Here is a 27,924-nt window from a genome sequence, read left to right on the forward strand (position 1 = left end):
CGAACTTGTAACCCAAGTGGGGCCTTAGGGTTTTAGAATAGGGCTTTGGCTATGCTTTGTTGGGCTGGTGGGTTGGCAACCATGTTGGGCTTGCCCACTCCAAGTTGAGAGTTGGGTCATGGCATTTGGGCAAAGGCTCAGGTGCTTGACAGGTGTGTTTAGCTCTTGAACCATTACTTTTTTGCCCTATTTTGTTTTCTTTAATTTTAGTATTTTTTATTATGAGAATTTTCTGAAAAAAGAATAAAAACAATAAAATTCTGGATTTTGTTTTTGGTTTTTTCTTCTATTTTCTATTTTTTTTAAATAAAATTTTAAAAAGAAAAAATATTAAAATAAAAATAAAAAATACAAAATAAACACGCTTTTAGTTTTCTTTTTTATATTATTTTTAATAAAATAAAATATTTTAGTTAGATAAAATTATGACCATCTAGTATTCAATGGTGAAAATTTAATCACTTTTAGGGTCATATCTCTAGAGTAAGCTGCTTAATTTAAAAGGAGTGGATCTATTATTTTTAATAGAAAAAATTTTAACAATTAACAAAATTTATTATTTTTGACCAATATTTTTAATTATCAATCTATTTTTTTAGGTTTTTAGATTTTAACTTATACTTTTAAATATTGTTGTCTCATTATTAATCAAAAACAATAAATTCTATTAGTCCTCTAATATTTTTATTTTTCATATAACTAGTGATGTTTTTTTTTGTAATTTTCATTCTTTTCTTATAAGTTATGTTATGGTATCACTTATCAAGTTATCACACCTCAATCCTTATCTTATTAATGCATGTACAAAATCCATCACCTCGCATAAAAAAATGAGTGTGAATATGCAAAATAAATAACATATATAGAGGATCATAGAACATATGAACTTCCTTCACTATTCAATATGAATTTGTTTCTATTGCACTACTAGCTATAATCTTGTAAATCAAATTTAGGGATCCATTTGTACAGATAAAAAATTGTAAAGTAAATTAAATTTGGCACTTAATCACTTGCAAACCGCCGTGGCAGTGACGGCGTAGCCACGGCAACATGGCGGCCGAATTTTACCATGTCAAGAGAGTCCTTAATTGTTGTATCAAATAATTTGTTGTCTGGTTCTCTGCATAGCACACATAGTAACAACTCACATATACATGAGGTAGTGCCATGGCAATCCTAGTCTGCACCATCATAAAAATGTTGATCACATTAATATCATAACATACATGTTAGCATTAATAATAAGGTAAAATTTCTGATGACTAGAATACTAATGATTAAAAATGACTAAGAGTTGACTTTCAAATAAAATAGTGATATTTGGTGGATTTGGTTTTACTATTTTTTAATATTCTTAAGAGTTAAGTGAGTGTGCAATAATTACTAGAAAGTTACCTTGTGGATAGAATTGTTATTTGAGGTTATCTTATGTGTTGTTGGATCTTAGACAAAAATATTATTAGGCCATTATATAAAATAAAATAAAAACTGCACAAGTATAAAGTTTAATAATTTTTTTGACACGATTGTAAAATAAAGTTTATTTCTTCAATAATTTATTCCTTAATTTGTTTGTATTTCTCTAAAAAAATCGTATGTATTTCTCTAAAAAAAATCGTAAAAAACATTATGATACCCTAAAAATTTTATTAAGGGAACAAAATTAGTATTTTTTTACGAGATATATATTTGTAAGCTTTATTTTTTATATTTGTTTAAAAAATTGTTGGATTGTGGGAGTGTTTTTTTTTAATAATTATACAAAAAATAATAATGAATTAATATAAATATATTAACATTTGTAAAATTAAGTATATTAATAAAATTTTAATAACTTAATTAACATATTAGAAAATTTAATAATTAAAAAATATCTTCTTGCTATTTTAATATGTTGACAATATTATTTATAATATGTTTAATAATAGTGTCTTCGCAAATATTTTGTGACATTATATTTTATTGGTTATCTTTTGTATAATATAAAAAAAATACATGTCAATATATAATTGTGTAAGAGAGATCAAAAAACATAAATTTAAAAAAGACCAAAATTCAAACTAAACAATCACAATTTTTTTTTAAAATTTAGGTTCAAATAATAAAATCTCTTTCTCTTTATAAATTAATCATTCAGTAAATTTTTGTAATTTAATTGCATAATTGATTCTGTGTAAAATTTACGGTAGAAGTTTTTTTCAATGAAACTAACCATTCCATGCAAAACTAAAACTTCACTAAATAAAAGATTATGCTATGTGTACACTAAAATTAGTCACTAAAATCAGCCACCAATATAAAATACATATTAAAATATAAATACACATCTATTATATCTATTATATACTACTAATTTTACAACCAAAATGTGTCACATGTCACTTTCTTATTGCAATTAAAATAAAATTTTTCTTTCCAGAATTAAAGAATTCTTTCCTCCTCTCTCACCCTTTCTCTATCTCTCTCATTCTTTCACTCACTCTATCTCTCTTATATATCATTATTAATTATTAATTATAAATTTAACAATCAAAATATACAATATGAAATTCTCTAATTACATTAAAACAAAATTAAAATTTTAAAATTGAATATAGCTATATTATATATTGTATTTATATATTACTAACTAATTTAATAACTAAAATGTGTCATATGACACTCTCTTATTAAAATTTAGAGAAAATATATCCTTCCAAAATTACTAAACCTCCTTCTTACATTCTCTTATCTATCTCTCTTTTTTTCTGTTTCTCTCTATCATTCGCACTCTATATATAATTTATATTTTATATTAGTAATTTGACAAATCAAAATATGCCGCAAAATATTCTTTTATTGTAATAAAATAAAAAATTTTTTAGCTTCCAAAATTAACAATAAGTTTTTTAGTATTTCATATGAAAGAGTTTAATTTTTTAATAATAACTAATTTTAACATTCGTTATCTAAAATTTGAAAGAATTTAACTTGTATACTCTTATATTTGATTAGGTGTTAAATTTGTTGTACAAATAAAAATAATTAATTTTTATGCTTGTTATTTAAAAATAATATTTGTTACTTTATATATATAAAAATATAATTAAATATTAACATAAAAAAATTATATCAATTCTAACTTTTAATCACAATATTAGTATTTTTTAAAATTATATACAATAAATATTTGAAAAAAAATAAAAACATAGATTAGAAAGATAAGTAGTAAAAATTTAAAGTTAAATAAAAAATATGTATATAATAAGATTTTTTATTTAAATTATATTATGTTAATTTTATTTTTTGTAGAACAAAATGGTAGAGAAAAATAGAGAATGAGAGAAAAGAGAGATCAGAGAAAGATAAAAAAGAAGAATGGGAGTAGGAGTTTGTTAATTTTGAAAGCTAAATTTTTTTTTATTTTAATTACAATAAAAGAATATTTGGTAGCACATTTTGATTTGTCAAATTTCTAATATAAAATATAAATTATATATAGAGTGCGAAAGATAGAGAGAAATAGAAAAAAAAAGATGTAGATAAGAGAATATAAGAAGGAGATTTAGTAATTTTGGAGGAAAATATTTTCTTTAAATTTTAATAAGAGAGTGTCATGTAACACATTTTAGTTATTAAATTAGCTAGTAATATATAAATATAATATATAATATAGCTATATTCAATTTTAAAATTTTAATTTTGTTTGAATGTAATTAGAGAATTCCATGTTGTATATTTTGATTGTCAAATTTGTAATTAGTAATTGATAATGATATATAAGAGAGAAGGAGTGAGTGAAGGAATGAGAGAGATAGAGAAAGGAAGAGAGAGAGAGGAGGAGAGAACTCTTTAATTTTGGAGAAAAAAATTGATTTTAATTGCAATGAAAAAGTGACATGTGACACATTTTAGTTGTAAAATCAGTAATATATAATAGATAATAAATATGTATTTATATTCTAACATATATTTTATACTGGTGGCTGACTTTAATGTTTATAACATTTATTTTATAAATATTAATATATTTATATTAATTCATTATTAATTTTTTGTATAATTATTAAAAAAAACGAACACTCTCACTGATGAGTTTGAAAAACTCTAAGTTAACATTTGTGATTACTAAACATTATTAATTTGATTAATTGCAAAAATATTAATTCATATATGTTGATTAAATTAATTTTTGCTATGCAGGTTCTGTTTGGGCCGAAAATAAAAAAAATGTTGCAAGCCCAATTATATTGAAAACACATTTAGCATTGATACAAAATTATTTTTAGCTGAACTGTTGTTTTGTTATTTGGGTCAGAATTGGTGACACAAGCCCAATTGAAATACTTGCTACAAGACCATTAAAGTTGGTCCGAAATCAAAAGGAAATTGGGCCAGATTGAATTTTGTTGTTAGAAGCCCAATTATAATCTTTGCTAAGTGATCCAATGCTTGGTCCGAATCTAATTGAGAAAGAAAGCAAATTGTTTTGCCTCATTGCTTCCAACGGATCCCACCTTTCATCAAGTGATGGATCTCAAATTCAATTAATTTGAATTTAACTTACATTGGAACCATGAGAGAGAAAATGTAATTGATATGATTGATTGCATTAATGCTACACGCTACTCAGCATAGAGGAAAGTAAAAGCAACTCACTTTAATTAATTTGTTCTATTTCATTTAATTGCTTTTCTTTCAAACTCTATCTTGTCTCTCATCTCTCTTCTCTATTCGGTCATATCACAGTAGCAACCATAGAAGCTAAAGCTAGCCACTGAAGAGAGGAAGAAGCACGCTACAAGACCATCACAATGATGACAAGAAAAAGAAAACTAAAAGTATGCTGTGGCTAAGATTCTCATCACTTGTGGTAAGATTTGGTGAAGAGATCTTGACTTCTCCATACCAAAAATGGTAGTAGAAGATTTCGGTCAGAGGAAGAAGATCCTTGGTGGGATGGCTTGTCTCTGATTCTGCTCAACCACCACAGAAGGTAGCTACAGAGCTACGTGATGGAAGAGGCAGAGATTGGAGGAGATGAAGCTGTCATCATCAAGCATACATCAAGGGCTAGGAGTTCATCTTGGAGAGCAAGGCAAGATGGAAGGCTCGGATTGATGATTGTTGGTGACCAAGGAAGAACCAGAGGTAATTGCATGTTGGTTATTGCATTCGGTTACTTCTCCTCTCTCTCTCTGGCCGAACCAGTTCTTACTTGAAGAAGAAGAAGATTAGCTTGGTTTGTTTGGTTTCAACCTTGGAGGCTTCTCCCTATAAGTAAGGGTGAACAGTCAGGGTTTGATTCAAGGAGAAAGGAGTGAGAGTGCAAAGCACATGATTCTCAGAGCTACCTAAGCTAACAGAATTTCTTCTCCTTCAATGTTCTTCATTTTGTATTTTTCTGTTTAATTTTTTCTATCTTAAGTCTCATGGAAAAAAATAAATAGTGAGGTTTGTATGAAAAAGCCATAGAGCAGAAAAAAGCAGAGAGTGCAAAATTAAAAGAAAAAGTCATAGATGTCCTTAGAGGTCCTTTGTACATCTGTGTTGTGTTTCATAATTCTGGACTTGTCCCGGATAGGAAGGGTAGTCCGAGGAAGAATTGGCGTTTGTAATAAAGAATGATTATAGTGAAATTCCATTATCTTTGTGATGGAGATTGGATGTAGGCTGCACTGCACTTAGCAGCTGAACCAGGATATATCTGGGTGTAATTTTCTCTCTCTTCTACTCTATTTTTGTTTCTGCTGCACAAGAGACAAAACTAAAATATCTCGTGCTGATCGACGAGACAAAAAGAAAAGTCTCATGGCTGGATACGAGACAAAAGAAAAAGTCTCGTGGCTAGTTACGAGACAAAAAGGCAAAAATACACAGAAGTTGCTTCAAAGACCAGCAAGTGTTATTAAGTGAAAAAGGGGCTAAGATTCAACCCCCCTTCTCTTAGACACTGAAAACCATCAATTGGTATCAGAGCTTGGTCTCAAAGAGATCAAGATTTGCATCTTGGAGAAAAGATCCAGATGGCAGAAAACAGTGGCTCAAATCTGGTGTCCTACAACCTGACTGAAGGACAATCAAGCAACAGACCTCCTCTTTTCAATGGAAAAAACTACACCTATTGGAAGGAGAGAATGAAGATCTTTGTGCAAGCAGTGGATTACAGACTTTGGAAGATTATCCTGGAAGGTCCTCAATATCCAACCGTCACAAGTGCTGAAGGAGTTGTCTCTCTTAAATCAGAAGCAAGCTGGACCGAAGAAGACAGAAAGAAGGTTGAACTCAACACCAAGGCCATCAACTTACTCAACTGTGCTATCACCTTCGAGGAATACCGACAGGTATCACGATGCACAACGGCAAAGAAAATCTGGGACAAACTTCTAGTTACTCATAAAGGAACCACCATTGTAAAAAAGACCAGGATAGATATGTTAAACAGATAATATGAAATGTTTGCAATGAAGGAAGGAGAATCCATTGATGAATTGTTTGAGCACTTCAACATCATCATTGTCGGCTTGGATGCTATGGGAATCAAGTATCCTGAATCCGTGCTAGTGAGAAGAGTGTTGAGATGTCTCACAAAAGAGTGAGAAACAAAATCATTAATAATTTCTGAGAGTAGTGGTCTTGATTCCATGACATATGATGACTTGAGAGGAAATCTTCTTGCTTTTGAAAACACATATTTGAAAAAGGATTCAAAAAAGAAAGGAATTACTTTTACATCTGTGACTAACCCCCTGGATGATGAATCCAGTGATTCTGAAAATGAATTTGTGTTGTTTGTCAAAAAATTCAGAAAAATGGTGAAGCTCAAGGAGAGAGGCAAAGGAGGCAGTTCAAGAAAACAGAAGAAAGATCTCAGCAAGGTGACGTGCTACAACTGTAAGGAAATAGGGCATTTCAAATCCAGTTGCCTTAAGTTAAAGAAGGAAGAAAAGCCGAAGAAAGGAAAGAAAAAGGGACTGATGGCATCATGGGAGGATCTGGAAAATGATTCAGAAGACGATGAAGAATCCGAAACCAAGTCTCAACCATGTCTTATGGCTGAACACGTTGAACATGTAATCATTCCTAACCCTAACACTGAATCTCTTCATCTCATGATAGATCATCTTTCTGAAAAAATAAGATGCTTTTTGCTGGATAATCAAGAACTTGAACAACAAATCATCATTCTTAAAGCAGAAAATGGATTTCTCAAAGAAAAACTAAGGGAGGCCGAAACTGCTTGTGATCTTGCTGAAGAAAATAAGCAGTTAAAAGCCCAACTTAGGAGCTGTGAAAGTGACCATTCATTTGTTGCATATGTAAATTGTTTTAAAGAAAATGAAGAGTTGCTTAAAGAGGTCAAAAAGCTTAAAGAAGACTTAGCTAAGTTCACTCAAAGTTCTGAAAATCTGAATCAAATCTTGGCTAGTCAAAAACCTCTTTATGATAAAGCTGGCTTGGGGTTCTATAAATCTGTTGAGAAACCTCATTTTGAAAATATTGCTTCATCTTCCAATAATACAAGATTTCAAAACCCAACAAGCTTTAAGAAAACAGCAACTCCAAGATTTTGTAGACTATGTAACTGAAATGGACACAATGCTTTTTTGGTGAAAGGATGATAGGTGATAAAGTTTACAAAGTTGTTTTTTATTATAATGGCTTAGGACATAAGAGATGGTTTAACGTGAAAGGATCCAAGAAAATTTGGATACCTAAGGTCACTTGAGCTTGTCTTGTAGGTATGCCTAGCATCCAAACGGAAGGAGAACATGTGGTATATGGACAGCGGATGTTCTAGGCATATGACCGGAAAGACAACCTTCTTCATAAAGCTTGATGAGTATGATGGAGGATTTGTCACTTTCGGTGATGATGCTAAAGGAAAAATAGTGGCCGTGAGAAAAGTTGGTAAAAGCTTTTCATCTTGTATAAATGATGTTCTTCTTGTAAATGGTTTGAAGCATAATTTACTTAGTGTAAGCCAATTGTGTGATCTAGGATTTGAAGTTATCTTTAGAAAGTTTGTGTGTTTGGTTGTTTGTGAAAAAACTGGAGATATTTTATTTGAGGCGAAAAGGTGCAATAATGTGTATGGATTGATTCTTGAGGACTTGAAAGAACAACATGTAACATGTTTTACTTCTATTGAATCTAAAAAATGGCTATGGCATAGAAAGTTGGGTCATGCTAGCATGTACCAAATTTCTAAGCTAGTTAAGAAAAATTTGGTTAGAGGAATTCCAAATATCAAATTTGATAAGGATCTTACTTGTGATGCTTGCCAATTGGGCAAACAAGTAAAATTCTCTTTTAAACCAAAAGATGGAATCTCAACCAAAATGCCATTAGAGATGTTACACATTGATCTTTTTGGTCCAACAAAAACTCAAAGTTTAGGAGGTAAATACTATGGTCTTGTGGTGGTAGATGATTACTCTAGATTTGGTTGGGTACTTTTTCTTGCTCATAAAAATGATGCTTTTCATGCTTTCTCAACCCTTTGCAAGAAAATTCAAAATGAAAAAGATTTAAAAATTGACCATTTGAGAAGTGATCACGGAAGAGAATTTGAAAACCAAGACTTTGAAAAATTCTGTGATGACTTTGGAATTGCTCATAACTTTTCATGCCCTAGAACCCTTCAACAAAATGGGGTGGTTGAGAGAAGGAATAGAAGATTTCAAGAGATGACTAGGGTCATGCTTTGTGAGAATGAGATTCCAAAATTTTTATGGGCTGAAGCTGTAAATACAGCTTGCTACATTTTGAATAGGACAATTATTAGAAAAGAGTTGAAGAAAACCCCCTATGAGCTATGGAAAGGAACCCCTCCAAATCTTAAGTATTTCCATGTTTTTGGATGTAAGTGTTTTGTACTTAACAATAAAGAAAACCTTAGTAAATTTGATCCAAAATCCTATGAAGGGATATTTGTTGGATACTCCACCACTAGTAAGGCCTATAGGATTTATCTCAAAGAACATAGGACCATAGAGGAATCCATACATGTCTCTTTTTGTGATTCTAATTCAATTCCAGTGCTATGATTTAAGATGATACAAATTTTGAAGATATTGTCATCAAGGAAACCAGTGAAGAAAATCCCAAGTCTACTCAAAATGAAGAATCTGCCAGTCCAGTTTTGTCTCGTCAGATTGAATGAGACATTTTCATTTTGTCTCCTGAACCAGTAAGAGAAACTGAAACAGTAAGACCCACAGAAGTTCATCAAAGTTCAACATCACTCCGGAAGCCTAGAGAATGGAAGTCTATGAGGGGTTATCCTCATGACTTCATCATTGGTGATCCCTCTCAAGGAGTAACAACAAGATCCTCAACCAAAAGGCAATCCGAACCAAGCAACTTTGCCCTCTTGTCACAAATGGAGCCCAACAATGTAAAACAAGCTCTTGAAGATCCATCATGGGTCAAAGCCATACAAGAGGAGCTGGCTCAATTCGATAAGAATGAGGTTTGGACACTAGTACCTCATCCGGATGGTAAGAAAGTTACGGGTACTAAGTGGGTGTTCAAAAATAAATTAGATGAGGATGGAAAAGTTGTTCGTAACAAGGCTAGATTAGTGGTCCAAGGTTACGATCAAGAAGAGGGAATAGATTTTGATGAGTCTTTTGCTTCGGTAGCAAGAATGGAAGCAATTAGGTTGCTTCTTGCCTATGCTGCCCATAAGGGATTTAAAATATTTCAAATGGATGTAAAATGTGCTTTTCTTAATGGCTTTATTGATAGAGAAGTGTTTGTGGCACAACCCCCCAGTTTTGAAGATAAATAATTTCCAAACCATGTTTTCAAACTATCTAAGGCTCTTTATGGTCTTAGACAAACTCCAAGAGCTTGGTATGAAAGGCTTAGTGCCTTCTTGTTGGAAAATCAATTTCAAAGGGGTACCACCGATACTACTTTATTTATTAAAGCATCTAATGATGATATCCTCCTAGTTCAAGTTTATGTAGATGACATTGTGTTTGGATCGGCCAATGTGTCCTTGTGTGAAGAGTTTGGAAAACTCATGACTAGTGAGTTTGAGATGAGTTTAATGGGAAAGCTAACTTTCTTTTTTGGCCTCCAAATTAAACAAACTCTTAGTGGTACCTTTATTCACCAAGGAAAGTATGCCAAGGAACTTATCAAAAAATTTGGCCTAGAAAGCTCCAAACCAATGGGAACACCAATGCATCCAAACACAAAACTTGAAAAGGATGATGATGGCAAAGATGTGGATGAAACAAGGTATAGAGGAATGATAGGTTCACTCATGTACCTTACCTCCTCTAGACCGGACATTGTTCAAAGTGTGGGTGTATGCTCAAGGTTTCAATCTCACCCAAAAGAATCTCATCTTTCAGCCGTTAAGCGTATTATTAGATACATTAAGGAAACTAGTGATTATAGCTTGTGGTATCCAAAATCTGATGATTTTTGTGCAGTAGGGTTTTGTGATGCAGATTATGCGAGAGATAGGGTGGATAGACGGAGTACATCCGGCATGTGTTGCTTCCTTGGAAGCTCACTCAACATATGGTCAAGCAAAAAGTAAGCCACAGTGGCTCTATCCACAGCTGAAGTTGAATATATTTTTGCATCTGCATGTTGTTCACAATTAATTTGGTTAAAAACGCAGTTGGAAGATTACAAATTAAAGATCAATAGTATACCCTTATTTTGTGATAATATGAGTGCTATAAACATTTCAAAAAATCTTGTTCTGCACTCAAGAACCAAGCACATTGAAATTAAATATCATTTCATTAGAGAACATGTGTAAAAGGGTACTATTGATATTCAATTTGTAAAATCTGAAGACCAACTTGCTGACATTTTTACAAAACCCCTCTGTGAAGACAGATTCTGTACTTTGAGAAAAAGTTGGGGAATGATTGATTTAAGTTCCATTGATAACTTGTGAAATTTTTTATTCTGCTCAGTTTTGTCTCGTAGGAAAGCAGGAGATAAAAATCAGGGTGTGTTGGAAGGGCTATGATCAAGGGAGAGACTGCGCAGAAATTAATACTTATGGGCCCCACCAAATTTCTTTGACCCCACTCTGACCGTTTTGTTAGTTTCTCTTTGTGTAAATCACAATCTCTTTTTGTTGTCTCATCAAATCTTGTTGAAAAAGGATAGTGTCAAATCAAATCTTTTCCCTCCTCTAATCCCTTGATTCTAGAAAACCACTTTTCAGTTTATTTCAAATAAAAGGTAACTTCCTTGGTTAATAATCGCCCACTAATGGTCATTAAACTCTCTTCAATTCTCTTTCCACTCCACATTTAATGCGTCCCTAACCTCCCCACTCCCTCACTCAATTCGGTCTTCTTCAACTCTCACTATTCCACTGCTTCATTTTCATTATCATGAAAAAGAAAACCGCCCCTAGAAAAAGTGAAAGAATTCTTTTCTCTCAAAAACCTTCCACACCTCAAACCCACACCCACATACATATCCATTCTACCTCTTAATCTTCTCCCTCACCACCATCCAAACACACAAATACCATGAGGAAGAAAGTAATAGTCACAAAGACATCTTCAAAGAAGGAGAAGGTTCCAATGGCGGAAGAAGAAAAATCACACACTTCACCCATTCCATCACTGCTGCAATCACCACCAAAGAAGGCCACACCCGGAAGGAGTACCCAGAAGACAAAAGGGTTCGCGTTGCATAACACCAGGGAGCTAACAAATCTGGAGTAATTAGATTTCAAAAACAAGTTCAACAAACCACATTCTCATTTTGATCTGGCAAGGTTCAACTCTTGTGCCTCCTATGAATTCCACAAAGAGGTATTGGAAAAACGTCATCTTTGTGCCACCTATATCGTCAATCTCGACTCACTCACCAACAAAGGGATCAATGTTTCTTCTCTGTTTGAACTTCTTCAATGGACACCACTGCTCCACATCCAGAAACCGGTCTACCCCGGTTTGGTACGTGAGTTCTATGCCAACATGCGACTGATTGATGGCACCATCCACTCCTATGTCAAGAAGGTTTACATAACTCTGAACATTGAGGCAATTGGAACTGCTCTGGGCTATACGGATGCGGGGCCAAGAGCTTATATGGCTGAGAAGTGGGACTTCCAGGTTGGGGTCACGTACAAAATCGTCCTGCAACATATCTGTGAAAATCTATCTGGCTTGGACGGCACAATTCCAACCCACAAAGCCCTCGGTCCTACAAACTCTCTGCTTCACAGGATCATCACTCATATCCTGACCCCTCAAAGTGGTTCCCATAACAGAGTAACCTTTTCTGACTCTCTCATACTTTTTTCTCTTGTTACATCTACTCCTATATCATTTGGTTACCTTATGATCAGACACATGTGGGAATCAGTTAAGAGCACCAAAAAAGTGAATCTGCCTTATGGCATGTTTTTAACAAGTATTTTTGAATATTTTAAAATTGATCTCCTAAATGAAGCTGTAGAAAATAAAGTATCTATGATCAAATGAGGAGGAGCTGTGAAGGGAACAAAAGGGAAGAAACCTGTAGCATCGGATAGTGACTTTGAGAGTCGGCCTGAGTCCTCCAAAGCAACAGAATCAATCAAAGAAATCCTCACTGAATTCTCAAACATGTCGGAGCTAATGGTACAATCCCATAAGGCCGCCCGCAAGCTAGCCTATGAAAATGAGAGGGCTTGGATGAGGTGCAAGGATAGGGTGAGTCTGATGTTACAAAGCTTTGAGGCAGAGTTGGGTGCTGCTAGTGAAGAAGAGGCTGAGGAATCTGAGTTTCACTTATCTGATGATTAATCTCTGTTTCTTTTCTGTTTATTAATATTTGGCTTATGACGGCTCAATCTGGAACTGTAGTAGTTTATTTTGGTACTATAGACATATGTCACTAAGAAACACTCTTGACACTTTGGGTATATTTTGGATATTTTGTCCTATATGTCATCTTTTGTAGGTGCCCCTTGATGCCAAAAGGGGGAGAAATTCTGGAAAATTGAAAGTTACAAAATAAGGGGAAAATAGGGGATGAAATCCTTTTGAGAATTCATGATCACCCTTGTTTCAATATCTTGTTGTGATGATACGTTTGATGTTGATAATGCATGTTGATAATGCATCTGTTCTATCTTGATTGCTGCTGCTTGATGTTTTTTATTTATCTTGGTAAAATGTTTGTTTGTTGTGATTGTGATGCATTTGTCTTACCTTGATAAAATGATTGCTTGTTTTGGATTTATTTTTGGCAGTTCCTTTAAGCAGTGATATACATGAAGTTTGATAGTTGCCATGGTTTGAAATGACCATGCTTGATTAGAAATATTTTCTTTGCTATAATTAATTTGCTCTGATTTGCTTATTGAAAAATAGTTTCAAAAAGGCTTGAAAAGCAACTTCACAAAACCTCAATTTTGTTAGTACCAAATTATTTTTGTATGAGCTTGAGCAGAAAAATCATTTTTATGATAACAAAAGAGTTTTGTTTGTCATCCAATTCTGCTCATAAATCAAGCATTCAACATTTTAAAAATTAATATGTTGAATAACATAGTTGCCTAAGCTTGATTTCTAAAGTTACAGGTATAAAGTTTCCCTTGGTAAAATTGCATACATTTAGGGGGAGCCTTGTAACATTTGGAAAGGGAAGAAATACTAATCTGCAAAGGGAGTATTCTATACTCTAATTTTTAATTTTTTTTCTATTTCAATTTTAATAATGTTTGTCATCAAAGGGGGAGATTGATGAGTTTGGAAAACTCTAAGTTAACATTTGTAATTACTAAACATTATTAATTTGATTAATTACAAAAATATTAATTCATATATGTTGATTAAATTAATTTTTGCTATACAGATTTTGTTTGGGCCGAAAATAAAAGAAAATGTTGCAACCCCAATTATATTGAAAACACATTCAGCATTGATACAAAATTATTTTTAGCTGAATTGTTGTTTTGTTATTTGGGTCAGAATTGGTGACACAAGCCCAATTGAAATACTTGCTACAAGACCATTAAAGTTGGTCCGAAATCAAAAGGAAATTGGGCCAGATTGAATTTTTTGTTACAAGCCCAATTATAATCTTTGCTAAGTGATCCAATGCTTGGTCCGAATCTAATTGAGAAAGAAAGCAAATTATTTTGCCTCATTGCTTCCAACGGATCTCACCTTTCATCAAGTGATGGATCTCAAATCCAATTAATTTGAATTTAACTTACATTAGAAACCATGAGAGAGAAAATGTAATTGATATGATTGATTGCATTAATGCTACACGCTACTCAGCATAGAGGGAAGTAAAAACAACTCACTTTAATTAATTTGTTCTATTTCATTTAATTACTTTTCTTTCAAACTCTATCTTCTCTCTCATCTCTCTTCTCTATTCGGTCATATCACAATAGCAACCATGGAAGCTAAAGCTAGCCACTGAAGAGAGGAAGAAGCACGCTACAAGACCATCACAATGATGGCAAGAAAAAGAAAACTAAAAGTATGCTGTGGCTAAGATTCTTATCACTTGTGGTAAGATTTGGTGAACAGATCTTGGCTTCTCCATACCAAAAATGGTAGTAGAAGATTTCGGTCAGAGGAAGAAGATCCTTGGTGGGATGGCTTGTCTCTGATTCTGCTCAACCACCACAGAAGGTAGCTACAGAGCTACGTGATGGAAGAGGCAGAGATTGGAGGAGATGAAGCTGTCATCATCAAGCATGCATCAAGGGCTAAGAGTTCATCTTGGAGAGCAAGGCAAGATGGAAGGCTCGGATTGATGATTGTTGGTAACCAAGGAAGAACCAGAGGTAATTGCATGTTGGTTATTGCATTCGGTTACTTCTCCTCTCTCTCTCTGGCTGAACCGGTTCTTACTTGAAAAAGAAGAAGATTAACTTGGTTTGTTTGGTTTCAACCTTGGAGGCTTCTCCCTATAAGTAAGGGTGAACAGTCAGGGTTTGATTCAAGGAGAAAGGAGTGAGAGTGCAAAGCACAGGATTCTCAGAGCTACCTAAGCTAACAAAATTTCTTCTCCTTCAATGTTCTTCATTTTGTATTTTTCTGTTTAATTTTTTCTATCTTGAGTCTCATGAAAAAAGGCAAACAATGAGGTTTGTATGAAAAAGCCATAGAGCAGAAAAAGGCAGGGAGTGCAAAATTAAAAGAAAAAGCCATAGATGTCCTTAGAGGTCCTTTGTACATCTGTGTTGTGTTTTATGATTCTGTGAGAATCCACTTACAAGTTAGGTTAGCACTTAGCAGTGAAAGCTTGGCAGTAACCAAGTCAAGTTCAGGATTGGGTTTAGATTCTGGACTTGTCTCGGATAGGAAGGGTAGTCCTAGGGAGAATTGGTGTTTGTAATCAAGAATGATTATAGTGAAATTCCATCATCTTTGTGATGGAGACTGGATGTAGGCTGCACTGCACTTAGCAACTGAACCAGGATATATCTGGGTATAATTTTCTCTCTCTTCTACTCCATTTCTGTTTCTGCTGCACAGGAGACAAAACTAAAATATCTCGTGCTGATCGACGAGACAAAAAGAAAAGTCTCGTGGTTGAATATAAGACAAAAGAAAAAGTCTCGTGGCTAGTTACGAGACAAAAAGGCAAAAATACACAGAAGTTGCTTCAAAGACCAGCAAATGTTATCAAGTGAAAAAGGAGCTAAGATTCAACCCCCCTTCTCTTAGCCACTGAAAACTATCACTCACAATCCAACAATTTTTTAAACAAATATAAAACATAAAGCTTACAAATATATCTCGTAAAAAAATACTAATTTTGTTCCCTTAATAAAATTTTTAGGGTATCGCAATATTTTTTATGGTTATTTTTTTTAGAGAAATACAAACAAATTAAGGAATAAATTATTGAAGAAATAAACTTTATTTTACCATCATGCCAAAAAAATTATTGGACCTTATACTTGAGCAGTTTTGATGTTATTTTGTATAATGGCCGAATAATATTTTTGTCCAAGACCCAACAACACATAAGGTAACCTCAAATGACAATTCTATCGACAAGATAACTTTCTAGTAATCATTGCACACTCTTAACCACCCTTCAGAATATTAAAAAGTTGTGAAACCAAATTCACAAGGTATCATTATTTTATTTGAAGGTCAACTCTTGGCCATCTTTAGCCATTAATATTTTGGCCACCAGAGACTTCACCTAATAATAATCATAATATTACGATTCATCATAAATTACTTGATATGTTTCAAAATAACTGTGACATACAACATTAATTTTAAGAGTCCCACTAGGGAGACAATGGAATATTTGTACAATGTGTACAATGGGCTATATTAGTTACAAAATAAATATCCCCCATAATATCCAGAATAACCATCCAGGGTACTAGGGATAATAAACATCTCATATCATAAATCCCAAAAGCTTAAACTGATTTTGAGGTTCACCAAGAATCGAACTCTTGACTTTTCGAATCTAGAGCTTTAATACCATGTCATAATATCACTCAACCCAAAAGCTTATACTGATGAGAAAAGGTAACTAATGATTATATCTCTAATACTCTCTAAACCTCCATTGTACGCATTGTATGAATATTCCATTGGCTCCTCGTACTTTTTTTAATTTTAAAAGAAAAAGAGTGAAACATAGTACTAACCAGAAGGTATCCCATGAAAAATGTGAGTAGGGAGAGGGTGGCAGTGAAATTTTGGTAGAATTGGGAGGTCCAAGCAGACATTGCAATGACACATATTGAGGCAATGCTAACCCCAGAGAGGAAGCAAATTGAGCTAGTTATATCCGAGTCTACAATTGGCTCTATTTCAAGTCTCTTAAACAGGGCCCAGGTGTCTTGGGATGTAGCTACAAAACCTTTACCATAGGCAGCTATCTGTTAACATAACATCAATTCAAATAAACCATGTCTTAGTTACCTATGCATGAAAGTTCCAGGTCCCACTCAAACCCAACTCTTCATCTTTATATAATAACTAGTGTATGTTCCGAGTTCTCCACGAGAAAATACATAAAATTATATTAAAATTTTTATTAAAAAGTAAAAAATATTTATAATAATTAATATTATAAATATTTTATAATTTAAAAATATTTAAAAAATTAGTATTTTTCTTAATTAATTTAGGTTGGTTGTGTAATTATTTCATTTGTATGCTTATTAAAAAGGTATTTGAAGTTTGAATTATGCTTTGTGAATGTAACAATTCATTAGCTAACGACAATAAATAATGCATCAATAGGTGGATTAGTCCTTGGCCTACTGAGTTAGAAAATTCGTAAAAAAAAATAATATTTGTCTTTAAAGTAGAACAATTTCTTATTGGTACCAATACTTATGAAGATTTATCTTTATTAAAATTTATCTGGGACAATTCTATTTATTGGCATCGTATTCATTCTTAAAATCAAAACAATATTATCAACGTTGTTACTTGTTAAAACTTTACATTTTATGATATGATTTTTAAATTTTCAAAATATAGACTTATGACATTATAAAAACTATTATATTGATTAATATTTTTTGGTAACATTATCAGAACACCGTTGAGTATTAGTTAATGTGAAGAAAAACCAATAACACCTTTTATTATTTAATATATAATTTATTCTATTAAAAAATAAATTAGTATTTAATTTTCTGAATTGGTAAATACACTTTTTTCAATTTTTTACACTATTTTTATTTAACAATATTTGCTATTAAAAAAAAGTAAATAACCACACTATCTTACAATATGATGTATAAAGTAATTTCTTATCTTAAAATTAATTTTGATTATTGAGATAAAATTTAAAATATTTTTTTTATTTTCTTACTCAAATTTAATTTTGAATTTAGAATTTATTAATAACTCATTCTTTTTTAATTTCAATAACAAAAATAAAATTAATTAAATGCAAAATATTTAGTATTTACTATTTAGTGATTTCAATCATTTAAATTTCAATTACCAAAAATTGGATTAGAAATTAATTATAACTTAATAATTGATAATATATATAATATATTATATTAGTACATAAATAATGATATCTAACCTATTAACTACTTTTTTTTGGATAGAGCTAATGTATAATTTACTGAGGGTTAATTTATTGTCCAAAATATTATTTAAAAATTTTGTAGTATGTGACAATAGTGACCTTATTTTTCATAAATAATTTTTTAATTATGTAATTAACTTAATTAATAACATTTAAAAAATATATAAAAACATATTCTAGAGAGAGAGAGAGAGAGAGAGAGAGAGAGAGAGAGAGAGAGAGAGAGAGAGAGAGAGAGAGAGAGAGAGAGAGAGAGAGAGAGAGAGAGAGAGAGAGAGTTGTCTTTAAAATAGATCAATTTTTTATCGATAACAATACTTATGGAGATTTGTCTTTGTTAAAATTTACCTGAGATAAATTCATTTGTTGGTATCATAGTTAAAATTGAGTTAGAAATTAATTATAACTTAATAATCGATAATATATATATATATATATATAGCACATAAATAATAATTATTTTTTTGATAGGACTAATATATAGTTTATTGGTGTCAATGAGTTATAACTCAAATGGCATAGACTCCTCATACTTAATTAAGAGGTCGCGGGTTCGAGTCATATATCTTTCCAAATTTTTAGCCAATGAGTAATAGCTCAAATGGCATAGTCTCCCCATACTCAATTAAGAGGTTGCGGGTTCGAGTCTCCTATCTTTGGTAAAATATATATATATATATATATATATATATATATATATATATATATATATATATAGTTTATTGAGAGTTAATTTATTGTCCAAAATTTATTTTATAAACATTATATTATGTAAAAATAGTGATTATTTTTTATTATTTAAGAAATTATGCATAATTTTTTATTATGTAATTAACTTAATTAATAATATTCATTATTACTTTTATACCAAAAAATATCGATTTATACTATTTATATATTTTTTGATACTAATAAATAAGTAGGTATTTACACTATTTTATGCTTATTGTCTTAGATGATGGCTTAAGTTGCTTATATCATATATTAAATAATATACATAATATCTTATATCTTAAATTCATTAATTTACCCATATTAAAAGTAAAAAAAAAGTATGCAATAAATCATATATTATAAAAATTAGTTGATTTATATAAATTCACTATATGATCATTACAAAAAAATATATTTATTATATATAATAATTTTTAATATATGTAGTTTCATGTATATATTAGGATGATTTATTTTAATAATATGAGTGATTATTTTTATTTCGTTTTTTATTATATTAGTAAATATTATTTAAAATTAGAAGAGGGAAAAAGATAATTAAATTTTTTTTTTAATTTGAATTAAAAACTCCCTTGTAAGTATATCTAATTTTTATATATACTAAATATTATAATATTTAATAGTATAGTATTTGTTATAGCAATTAATCAAAATATTAATCCAAGATATACTTGGACCAAATAGGGCTCCCCAAGCAAGCAAGATCAACATAGGCCCATTGTCAAGGTCCCAAATCTGATTTAGGTTTACTACCTTAAAGCTCAATGTAGATGAAATCAACACGTTCCTTCTCAAATCGGCTTAGATTAGATCTCCATTGCTAGTTAGGGATGGTAATAGGTACCTGTGAGGGAGCGACAGACCCCTTTTCTATCCCTCACTGCAGTTTTAAAAAAAATGATCACCGTCTATTCTTCATCTTCGTTGCAAGTCTCTATTTAATTATCCCTCACCTAAGGTAACACACACTACTAGAAATAGGATTTTTTCGACGGATTTTGAGACGAAATTGAAATAAATTTCGAATAAATTAGAGACAATTTTTTTTTCAAACAAAATTGGGACGAAATTTTTTTTGTCCCAAAAAGCCTTGTTTCTAATTTACATTTTGTCCGAAATTTCGTTCAAAATTTTTTTCAGACGATTTTGTGACAGATTTTGAATATGCATTTATCTGCTAGACAGATTAACCAACATAAAGACAACATATTTCAGACAAATTTCAAACATAAAAATATTTCTTTTTAGACAAATTTAAAAAAAAAATATACATTATTTCAAAAAAATTTCTAACGAATTTAGTCAAATATAACAAATTTTTCTCGAACAAATTTTAGACGAATCAAATATTTCTTTTCAACTAAATTTTAGACAAATTTAATTTAAAAGAATTTACGTATTTGAAACAAATTTCATACAAAACAAAAAATTATTTTCGCACAAATTTTCTACAAATTTAATATAATATTTCAAACAATTTTCATACAAAATAATTTGCTATTTAATATATAAATATTTTAGAAAATAAATTTTATTCGATTTACTTTCTATATTAAGATCATCATAATCATTTTTTTTTTCATATTACATCATCGAAGTTATAAACACATAATAAAGTCATAAAAAGCCAATTACCATAAAAGAGTTAAAAAATATTTATTATTAAAATATTTGTTCATAAATGTAATCAAACTAAAATAAAAAAAAATAATCAAACTAAAACAAAAAAAAAACCTTTAAAAAGGTCAAATATCATGAATAAAATCAAATGTACTAACTAATTCCCCTAAAAAATTCTTTAATCTAAATCAACAAAAACATATACTCCAGACATCAATCACTCATGTTATCATCCTCGTCATCACTAGAGCATGTCCCAAGCTCATCATCCGCAAGAACAAACATGGTTGAAGAAAGTGGAAAATTCAACTTTTTATACAAAGCATGAAGTGTCTTTTCAGTAGAACCAGTTCTTTTCTGTTGAGCTTTTAGTTGACATCCTTGATCCTTTAACTTATGGTCAGCATCATTCAACTTAACATTTTCCTCTTCATTGATCATTTCTTGCTCCTTTGCTTTTTCTTTCCACATGTGAAGTTCTTGCTCAATATTTAGATTGTCTTTAGATGTCTTTAAGCAATTTCTGGAATCCAACTTTGAAGAGAGATCTAAACCAAAAGAACCTAAGCCAAAAACAGCTTTATTTTTTTCCTTTGTCACAACTTCGTTCCAAATAGTGTAATCATCTGGTATATCTAGGCCTTCCTTAGATGCCTCAACATCTTCCTCGTTATCCAAGGATAAAGCTACTTGAGAAAGTTCTATCTTTCGCTTTTTGAATTCGTCCTACAAAACCAACTCATTTTAATCACAACTAAATATGCCATGAACAAATACTAACATATAGTGAAAATTATTTTTGAAAACAACAAAAGAAGAACAAACTAGCATCACATACAATGACTTTCTCAGATCTTTCATCAATCCAACTTTTATCCTTTTTGGTGTGGCATTTAGCATGAACCTCCTCTAGAGAAGGTTTTACTCCCATAACTTTCTCCTATAATATAATAGTTTTAATCGATAGGAAAAAAAAAAGAATAAGAAAACATTGCACATAATAAGAACAAGACTAAAATTAAACTATTTTTTTCTTACTATTCTACGTGCATGTTCACCCATAGATATGGAACCACCAGTATGCATGGAACTTCCAGCATTTGATGCTCGATTCACAGTATTTGCTGCTCCAGTTCTTAAAATGCGGATCTGTAGCCTAATAATGTAATAGTTGATGCCAAACAAGTTCAAGAATATATTTTGGTACATAGTTAGGATCTTTTGAATAATTGAGTCTCTCCTGATTCATCAACCCTCTTAATCGAGCACTCCCTTTAATCTCAAAAATTTGACGAATCCTTACATTGTGTTGAGGTTCCCACATACAATATTTCTATAAAAGAAAACAAACATATACAACATATTTGAAAGAAAAACGGATGGTGAATTACTCTGTATTAATAGTTCAACTTCTAAATGGCTGCAAGATAAACTGGATTCGTTGTCAATTGATTTGAAACCTGAATTGAAGCACTCAACAAGTAAGTCTTGATGCGGTATATATATATGACTTTTATTTCATGGTTATTGCTAAGTGGTTCATTCGAAACATTCCAAAAGTTTTCCATTCTAATTTGCTTATAGATGATTTAAAGAAAGTTAGAGACTCTTCACTTGCTCCTTGGACTGATCTTTTAGATGACCCAAAGCACTGATCTTTTAGATGACCCAAAGCAGTGGACTGATTACCGTGACAGCAAACGTGATGGGCAGGTAGTTATTGCAGTCTCATACCTTTTGGTTTTTCCCCTGCTGACTAATTTAATTGGAAGAACTTATAATTATGCTTACTTTGCAGGTGAATCCTAGGTTCCCTGACTTCAAACGCAAGGATGGGAACGGTGCCCTATGGCTTAACAACGCTCCAAAGTGCGTTTTATCTAGACTCGAAGAACTGAAATTTGATGTTCCAGCTGTAAAATCAAAACAAGCAAAGGACTTTAAAGGTATATTACATATGAAGACCTTCATACACATTATACATAGAATTGTGATTCTTGTGATTTTTGGGTTCTCCAACTTGAGATTCCTCCTCATTTCCATTTTGTTTGTTTTATAAACGTATGTTTGATTGAACCTATGTTCTTGGTTTAGGTGATGAGCCCTGGAATGATTTGGTCAATAACCCTACTAAATGGTGGGATAACAGAATAGATAAGGTAAGTAGAGTCTACTTCCACAGGTTCTTTACCAGGCTTAACTAGATATTGTTGATCGAGTTTTTCTTTTTCTATTTTAATCATCAGAGGAATCCAAAAGCTCCTGACTTTAAGCACAAAGAAACTGGTGAAGTGCTCTGGCTTAATGATTCTCCTAGTTGGGTGTTATCAAAGTTGCCACCCGTGAAGCCAAAAGAAAGCTTAGAATTTGGTAGGAAGAAACTAGTTTCATGAGCTTAGAAACAGAAACAGAGGATGAAGATTCATTCAACCTAGTTGTATGTAATTAATTACTTTATGCTTTTTTAAAGTTCCTGTTATTCTGCTTCGCGTTGAATGGTAATTTTGATGAGGCAGATATATTTGCTGTTCTTATTATGTGCAAAAGCAATTTTCATCAGATTTTTTTTTAGACTTCTTTCTATCCACTACTCTATGCGAATCATGCCTCAATTTAACATAGAAATTTTGACTTAGAGTTCAGGATTTAAGGTAATTTCAATCATTTTTCATCAAGCATATAATATTGCCTTGCAGTTTGCACTAAAGAGAATACATTTTTGTTAAGTAAAAAATTAAACCGATAAAAAGCTATGGCCTGCTGTTTTCTAACATGTTTGATAAAATCATATTACGTGTTAATAAGTCAGATATAGATGTCTTAGGATTAATAACTTTTTTTTTATTATGACTGATGATTTATGAAGGAATCATGCTTTTATATTTTTATTCTCACTTTGAAGATGGAATTAGCCAACACAGATGAAAGTTGTGAATTCAGAATTTGAAGGTCTTATCATACAACACATTGGGAACGAAGGACCAATGGAAATGTCTGTTTACAGTGTGCAGTTTACATAATTCGTGAAAGTTAGGAGATCACAGAAGTGAACAAACATACTGATAACGAAGCCAATGACTATATTAAACACTGTTGTTTGATTAATTTTGTAAATATAACCAAAAACAATAAGAGAAACCAGAGAATGTCTCTTGTTTCTTGAGACTTGAAATGCATGTAACTTTACAAGAGTAATGCTGAAGAACCAAAAGCAACAGATCAAGATTCATGAGCAACATATTCAACAAGCTAAACTTTTTAAACATTATTGAAATTGATATTGAAAACAGGAAAAGCATGCATAAATAAAAAGAAAAAAACAACAATTCAAGCTGGCAGAGGATGCACAAAAATTAGCAAGCAAATTAACAATGAACAAAAATGAGTAACAAACAAATTAACAAGCCATTTAATCTTTATGGTAGCTACAACATATAAATCAAATGCAAAGCATCACATAGGCATTCAATCAAACATGTGGTGTGCAATTCAGAAATTCAGCATAATCAATCAATTTTCAGCAGCGTTCAATCCATAACCGCCATAATCCAACACTTGCAACTTAACAAAGATCTAATAAACTAATCCTAACCTATCTTAACCACTTAAATCCACTAACAACATGCAAATTCTAACTAACTAACTAATTAAAGAAAATAGACTGGAAAGCAGAGCAAAGAGAGAACCTGAGGTGATGACTAGGGTTCTTGAAGCAAAGGAAGGGGAGAAGAATGCAGTGGTACTATGTTATTGCCACTGCTGGAGGTGCGGTGACAATGACGCCAAAAAGGAGGAGCTGGGCTGAGCTCCTAGTTGCAAAGGGAGAAGACGAACGTCGCTGAATGAGGGTGGGAAAAGAGATTTTTTGTTCGAATCTAGAGGGTGGAGGTCGCCTCAGGTGCGGTGTTTGAGGCTGGCGGGGGTGCGGGTTCGGAGACCGGCGGAGGCTCCCACATGCAGGAGGCAGAGCGGTTGTTCGCGAGTGAGAGCTGTTACCTGGAGTCCGAGTAACGATGGTGGAGGTGGTCTCAGGTGCGAGAGTGGAGGCTGGAACGGTGGCTGTCTGAGAACAGAGGTTCGAAGGTCTGAGAGAGTGAGGGTTGTAGCGTTGAGCGCGAAGCACGAGCGGCGACCACACAGGAGGCAGAGCACGTAAAAGGAGGGAGAAGGAGAGCTTGTAACAATGTTTATAACAGTAAGTCCTACATCGATGGAGAAAAGATAGATAATAATGTTTATAAAACCACTTACACGAATAATGGCTAGCCGAGTTAGGTAACTCTAACTTGTAACCCAAGTGGGGGCTGTTTGGTGATGGAACATAGCTCTACCTCGCCAGGCTGGCTTCACAGAGCAGCAACAACTGCGGGGCCTCCAACGGCGGATGGATTACAAGCCCAGCTCTTGAACCATCACTTTTTGGGCCTAGTTTGGTTCTGCTACTTCACAATTCTCTGAGTCCTGACTCCTAAACTCAGGGGCACTGCGCCAGGCTGGCTTCACAGAGCAGCAACAACGGCGGATGGATTACAAGCCCAGCTCTTGAACCATCACTTTTTGGGCCTAGTTTGGTTCTGCTACTTCACAATTCATATAGTCCTTTCACATAATAACAAGAAAAAAAATTTTTGTCCTAAAGAATAAGTGTCCAAAAATTATTTGGTTTGTGTTTAATTTTTTCACATAGTAACAACTCACATGCATGAGGTAATGCCATGGTAATCCTAGTCTGCACCATCATAAACAATACAACATACATGTTAACATTAATAATATAACGATTCATCATAAATTAATTTTAAAAGGAAAAGAGTGAAACATAGTACTAACCAGAAGGTATCCAATGAAAAATGTGAGAAGGGCGAGAGTGGCAGTGAAATTTTCGTACAATTGGGAGGTCCAAGCAGACACTGCAATGACAGAGATGGAGGCAATGCTAACCCCAGAGAGGAAGCAAATTGAGCTAGTTATATCTAAGTCTACAATTGGCTCCATTTCAAGTCTCTTAAACAGTGACCAGGTGTCTTGGGATGCAGCTACAAAACCTTTACTATAGGCAGCTATCTGTTAACATAACATCAATTCAAATAAACCATGTCTTAGTCATATTAAATAAATATATGATTTCTATGGCCATACATGTTAAAGTAACAATTTCAATTCTAATAGCCCCAAATTGCTTACCAACATTATTTAACACTATCAATATTTTGATGAAGCAAATAGTTTAGTAGTTTTATGTACCTGAACACAGTGGTGGAACTTGAAACAAAATTTTGGGGGGCTAGATAGAAAATAATTGTCAAGATGTTTTTGATATGGACCCCATTTAAAATAAGCTCGTCTAATCTCATATCTCTGGTTTTGGTGATATTGCCAAATTTAAAGCCATTTCTCAAGATCTCGTTCCAAAAAGTTAAGGTTAAAGTTGTAACAGCCCAGACCACCTGCTAGCATGATATTATCCGCTTTGGCACACAAGGCCTCACGGTTTTGCCTTTGACGATAGGGATGCTAGCCGAAGCCTCCCACACTCACTCGTCAAAATCCATCATGTTAGGGAGAGGTATCCACACCCTTATAAGGCATGCTTCGTTCCCCTCCCCAACCGATTTGGCCTTACAATCCACCCCCTAAGGGAGCCCAGCGCCCTCGCTGGCACATCGATCCGGACTCCGGCTCTGATACCATCTGTACTAAGCTCCACCACTGCCTGAACATAGGCCCAACCATTCCCATATCTGAAGATAGATTCCATGACTCTGAAGCAACACCTAGCACAACAAAATAAGAACTCATCTTCCCCCTCAACCAAATTCAGAAACCTTGCAACAACCCTTGTCGCCTCGATCGCGGGCATGACCAGAGATCCCAAACAAGCACTCCCAAGGTTCCTTGTCAATGCCCTCAAGAATCCAAACTGAGTGCTAGATTGCATTCTCCTAAGATAATACAAAGCAACAACTCTACTAACACTAATGTTCACAACATTCCTCATAATCTCTGAAGTCCAAGACAAGCTCAAAACCAAAGCAATGATCACCAATGAAGGCAAATAGAAATTCAATGCACCAATCACTGCTAAACTTCATAGTGACATCCAAAACAATGCAGCACCAAGTATGTAAAAAGTTGGCTGGTTCAGATCATGGAACTTGGAAACAGGTTGAAGTGAAAGTGTTAGAATTTTGGTGCAAAATTTGATTCTGTTCTGAACCCAACATGCATATAAACCATTCCCTATTGAAAATGCAATGAGAGAAACTCCAACATCATCTGTTGGAGGCTTTTAGAAGCAGAGAAGGCGAATTCCAGCAGAGAGTGACATGAAAAAAGAACACCATAGTGTGAAATGTGTCATGAAATTTGTCCATTTTCTTATTGCAGTTTGCCATGTTAGTGCTAGAACAATGCTTAGAACTGAAGCTGCTTCTACTTGAGGTAGAAAATACTTCACTACCCTTGTTTGTTTTCTCCTTTTAGAATCTGATGAGGGTTGGATTAGTCCTTCAACTCCCTTGAATATAAGAAAAGCAACCAATGCTATGGCTATTAACATGTGAAGAAGGAACAGAAACAGGGTAATCTTGTTGGTGTATCTTCTTGAATTCAGTATCACCGGTTGCTGTTATAATTAGTAATAAAAATAACATTGAAACATTTTTGTTACAAACACGTAAAACAACAACAGCAGCAACAACAAAGTTTTATCCTACCAGATGAAATCGACTACATAGATTAACAGATGCTATTGAATTGTATCATTTATCATGTCTACGGTAAAATTTTCTATACATGTAGGTCTTTTTTGACCGCTGGTATATAGATTTTTTGGGTGTTCCTCTACTTTTTTTACATCTATCTAATATTTTATTCAATGAAGTAGTTGAATTTAAGCAGTAATTTGTCTGCAATATTCAAGAAAAGAGAACATACTTGTGGGATTGATGGAGTAGAAGGAGGCTGAGAAGGTGGTGGTTGTTGAGATTGATGATGATGATGATCAGGAGAAAGAGAAGCAACTCGATCTGGTGGCATTGTTGATCACAATCCTTAAAGGGTTTGTGGGATTCAACCTCTGAAACTTGGAGGCTTGAAATTCTTTATCACCATTATTATTATGATCACTCATCACTTTCTCTTCAAACTTCATTTGTCCATTCTCCAAGTCAAATGTTCCTTGTTCCTCTTCCTCCTTTGCATTTTGTTCTCTCACTTGTTCAGAAGCTCCCTCAACTGCTCTCATCTCCATCAACCATGCAAAATTTTGAAATTTCTTTTTATAAATGTTGCAACAGTTTGTAAGAAAATCATTGACTTACCATGTTCTTTTTATAATATGTAAGAGAAATTAAAGTAGTTATATAAAAATTTTAGATATATGATATTATTCTATTTTGTCATATAAGAATGAATAAAATGTTTGTTAGGTGATATAGTCTTCTTTCTTTATAATTCTTTTTCTATTTCAATCTTTTGTTGATATTTATTTTTTTTTGGATTATTTTATGTATTTAACATTAATATTATTTTCATTTAATAAGTAGATGAGCA

General features: G+C 32.7%; 2 protein-coding genes and 1 pseudogene across 2 annotated transcripts; 1 reads left to right on the top strand and 2 right to left on the bottom strand.

Moving 5' to 3' along the window:
- Nucleotides 1–842: 842 nt before the first annotated feature.
- LOC112732705 (protein PNS1-like) lies at nt 843–27,705 on the bottom strand (annotated as a pseudogene).
- Nucleotides 20,388–22,181, bottom strand: LOC112737330 (uncharacterized). The gene is made up of 3 exons (XM_025787175.3): nt 21,409–22,181; nt 21,209–21,310; nt 20,388–21,096 (listed from the first exon to the last, which is right to left on the bottom strand). The coding sequence occupies exons 1-3, from the start codon at nt 21,577–21,579 to the stop codon at nt 20,584–20,586; spliced, it is 786 nt and encodes a 261-aa protein (XP_025642960.1). The 5' UTR covers nt 21,580–22,181; the 3' UTR covers nt 20,388–20,583.
- Nucleotides 22,030–22,929, top strand: LOC112737331 (protein OSB2, chloroplastic; the record flags this gene model as incomplete). Its single annotated transcript, XM_025787176.3, has 4 exons — nt 22,030–22,083; nt 22,169–22,316; nt 22,465–22,529; nt 22,617–22,929. Coding segments are annotated over 4 exons (414 nt in total), but the record flags the coding sequence as incomplete, so codon positions are not given.
- Nucleotides 27,706–27,924: the final 219 nt, after the last annotated feature.

This window comes from Arachis hypogaea, chromosome 13 (assembly GCF_003086295.3).
Source record: "Arachis hypogaea cultivar Tifrunner chromosome 13, arahy.Tifrunner.gnm2.J5K5, whole genome shotgun sequence".
NCBI lineage: Eukaryota > Viridiplantae > Streptophyta > Magnoliopsida > Fabales > Fabaceae > Arachis > Arachis hypogaea.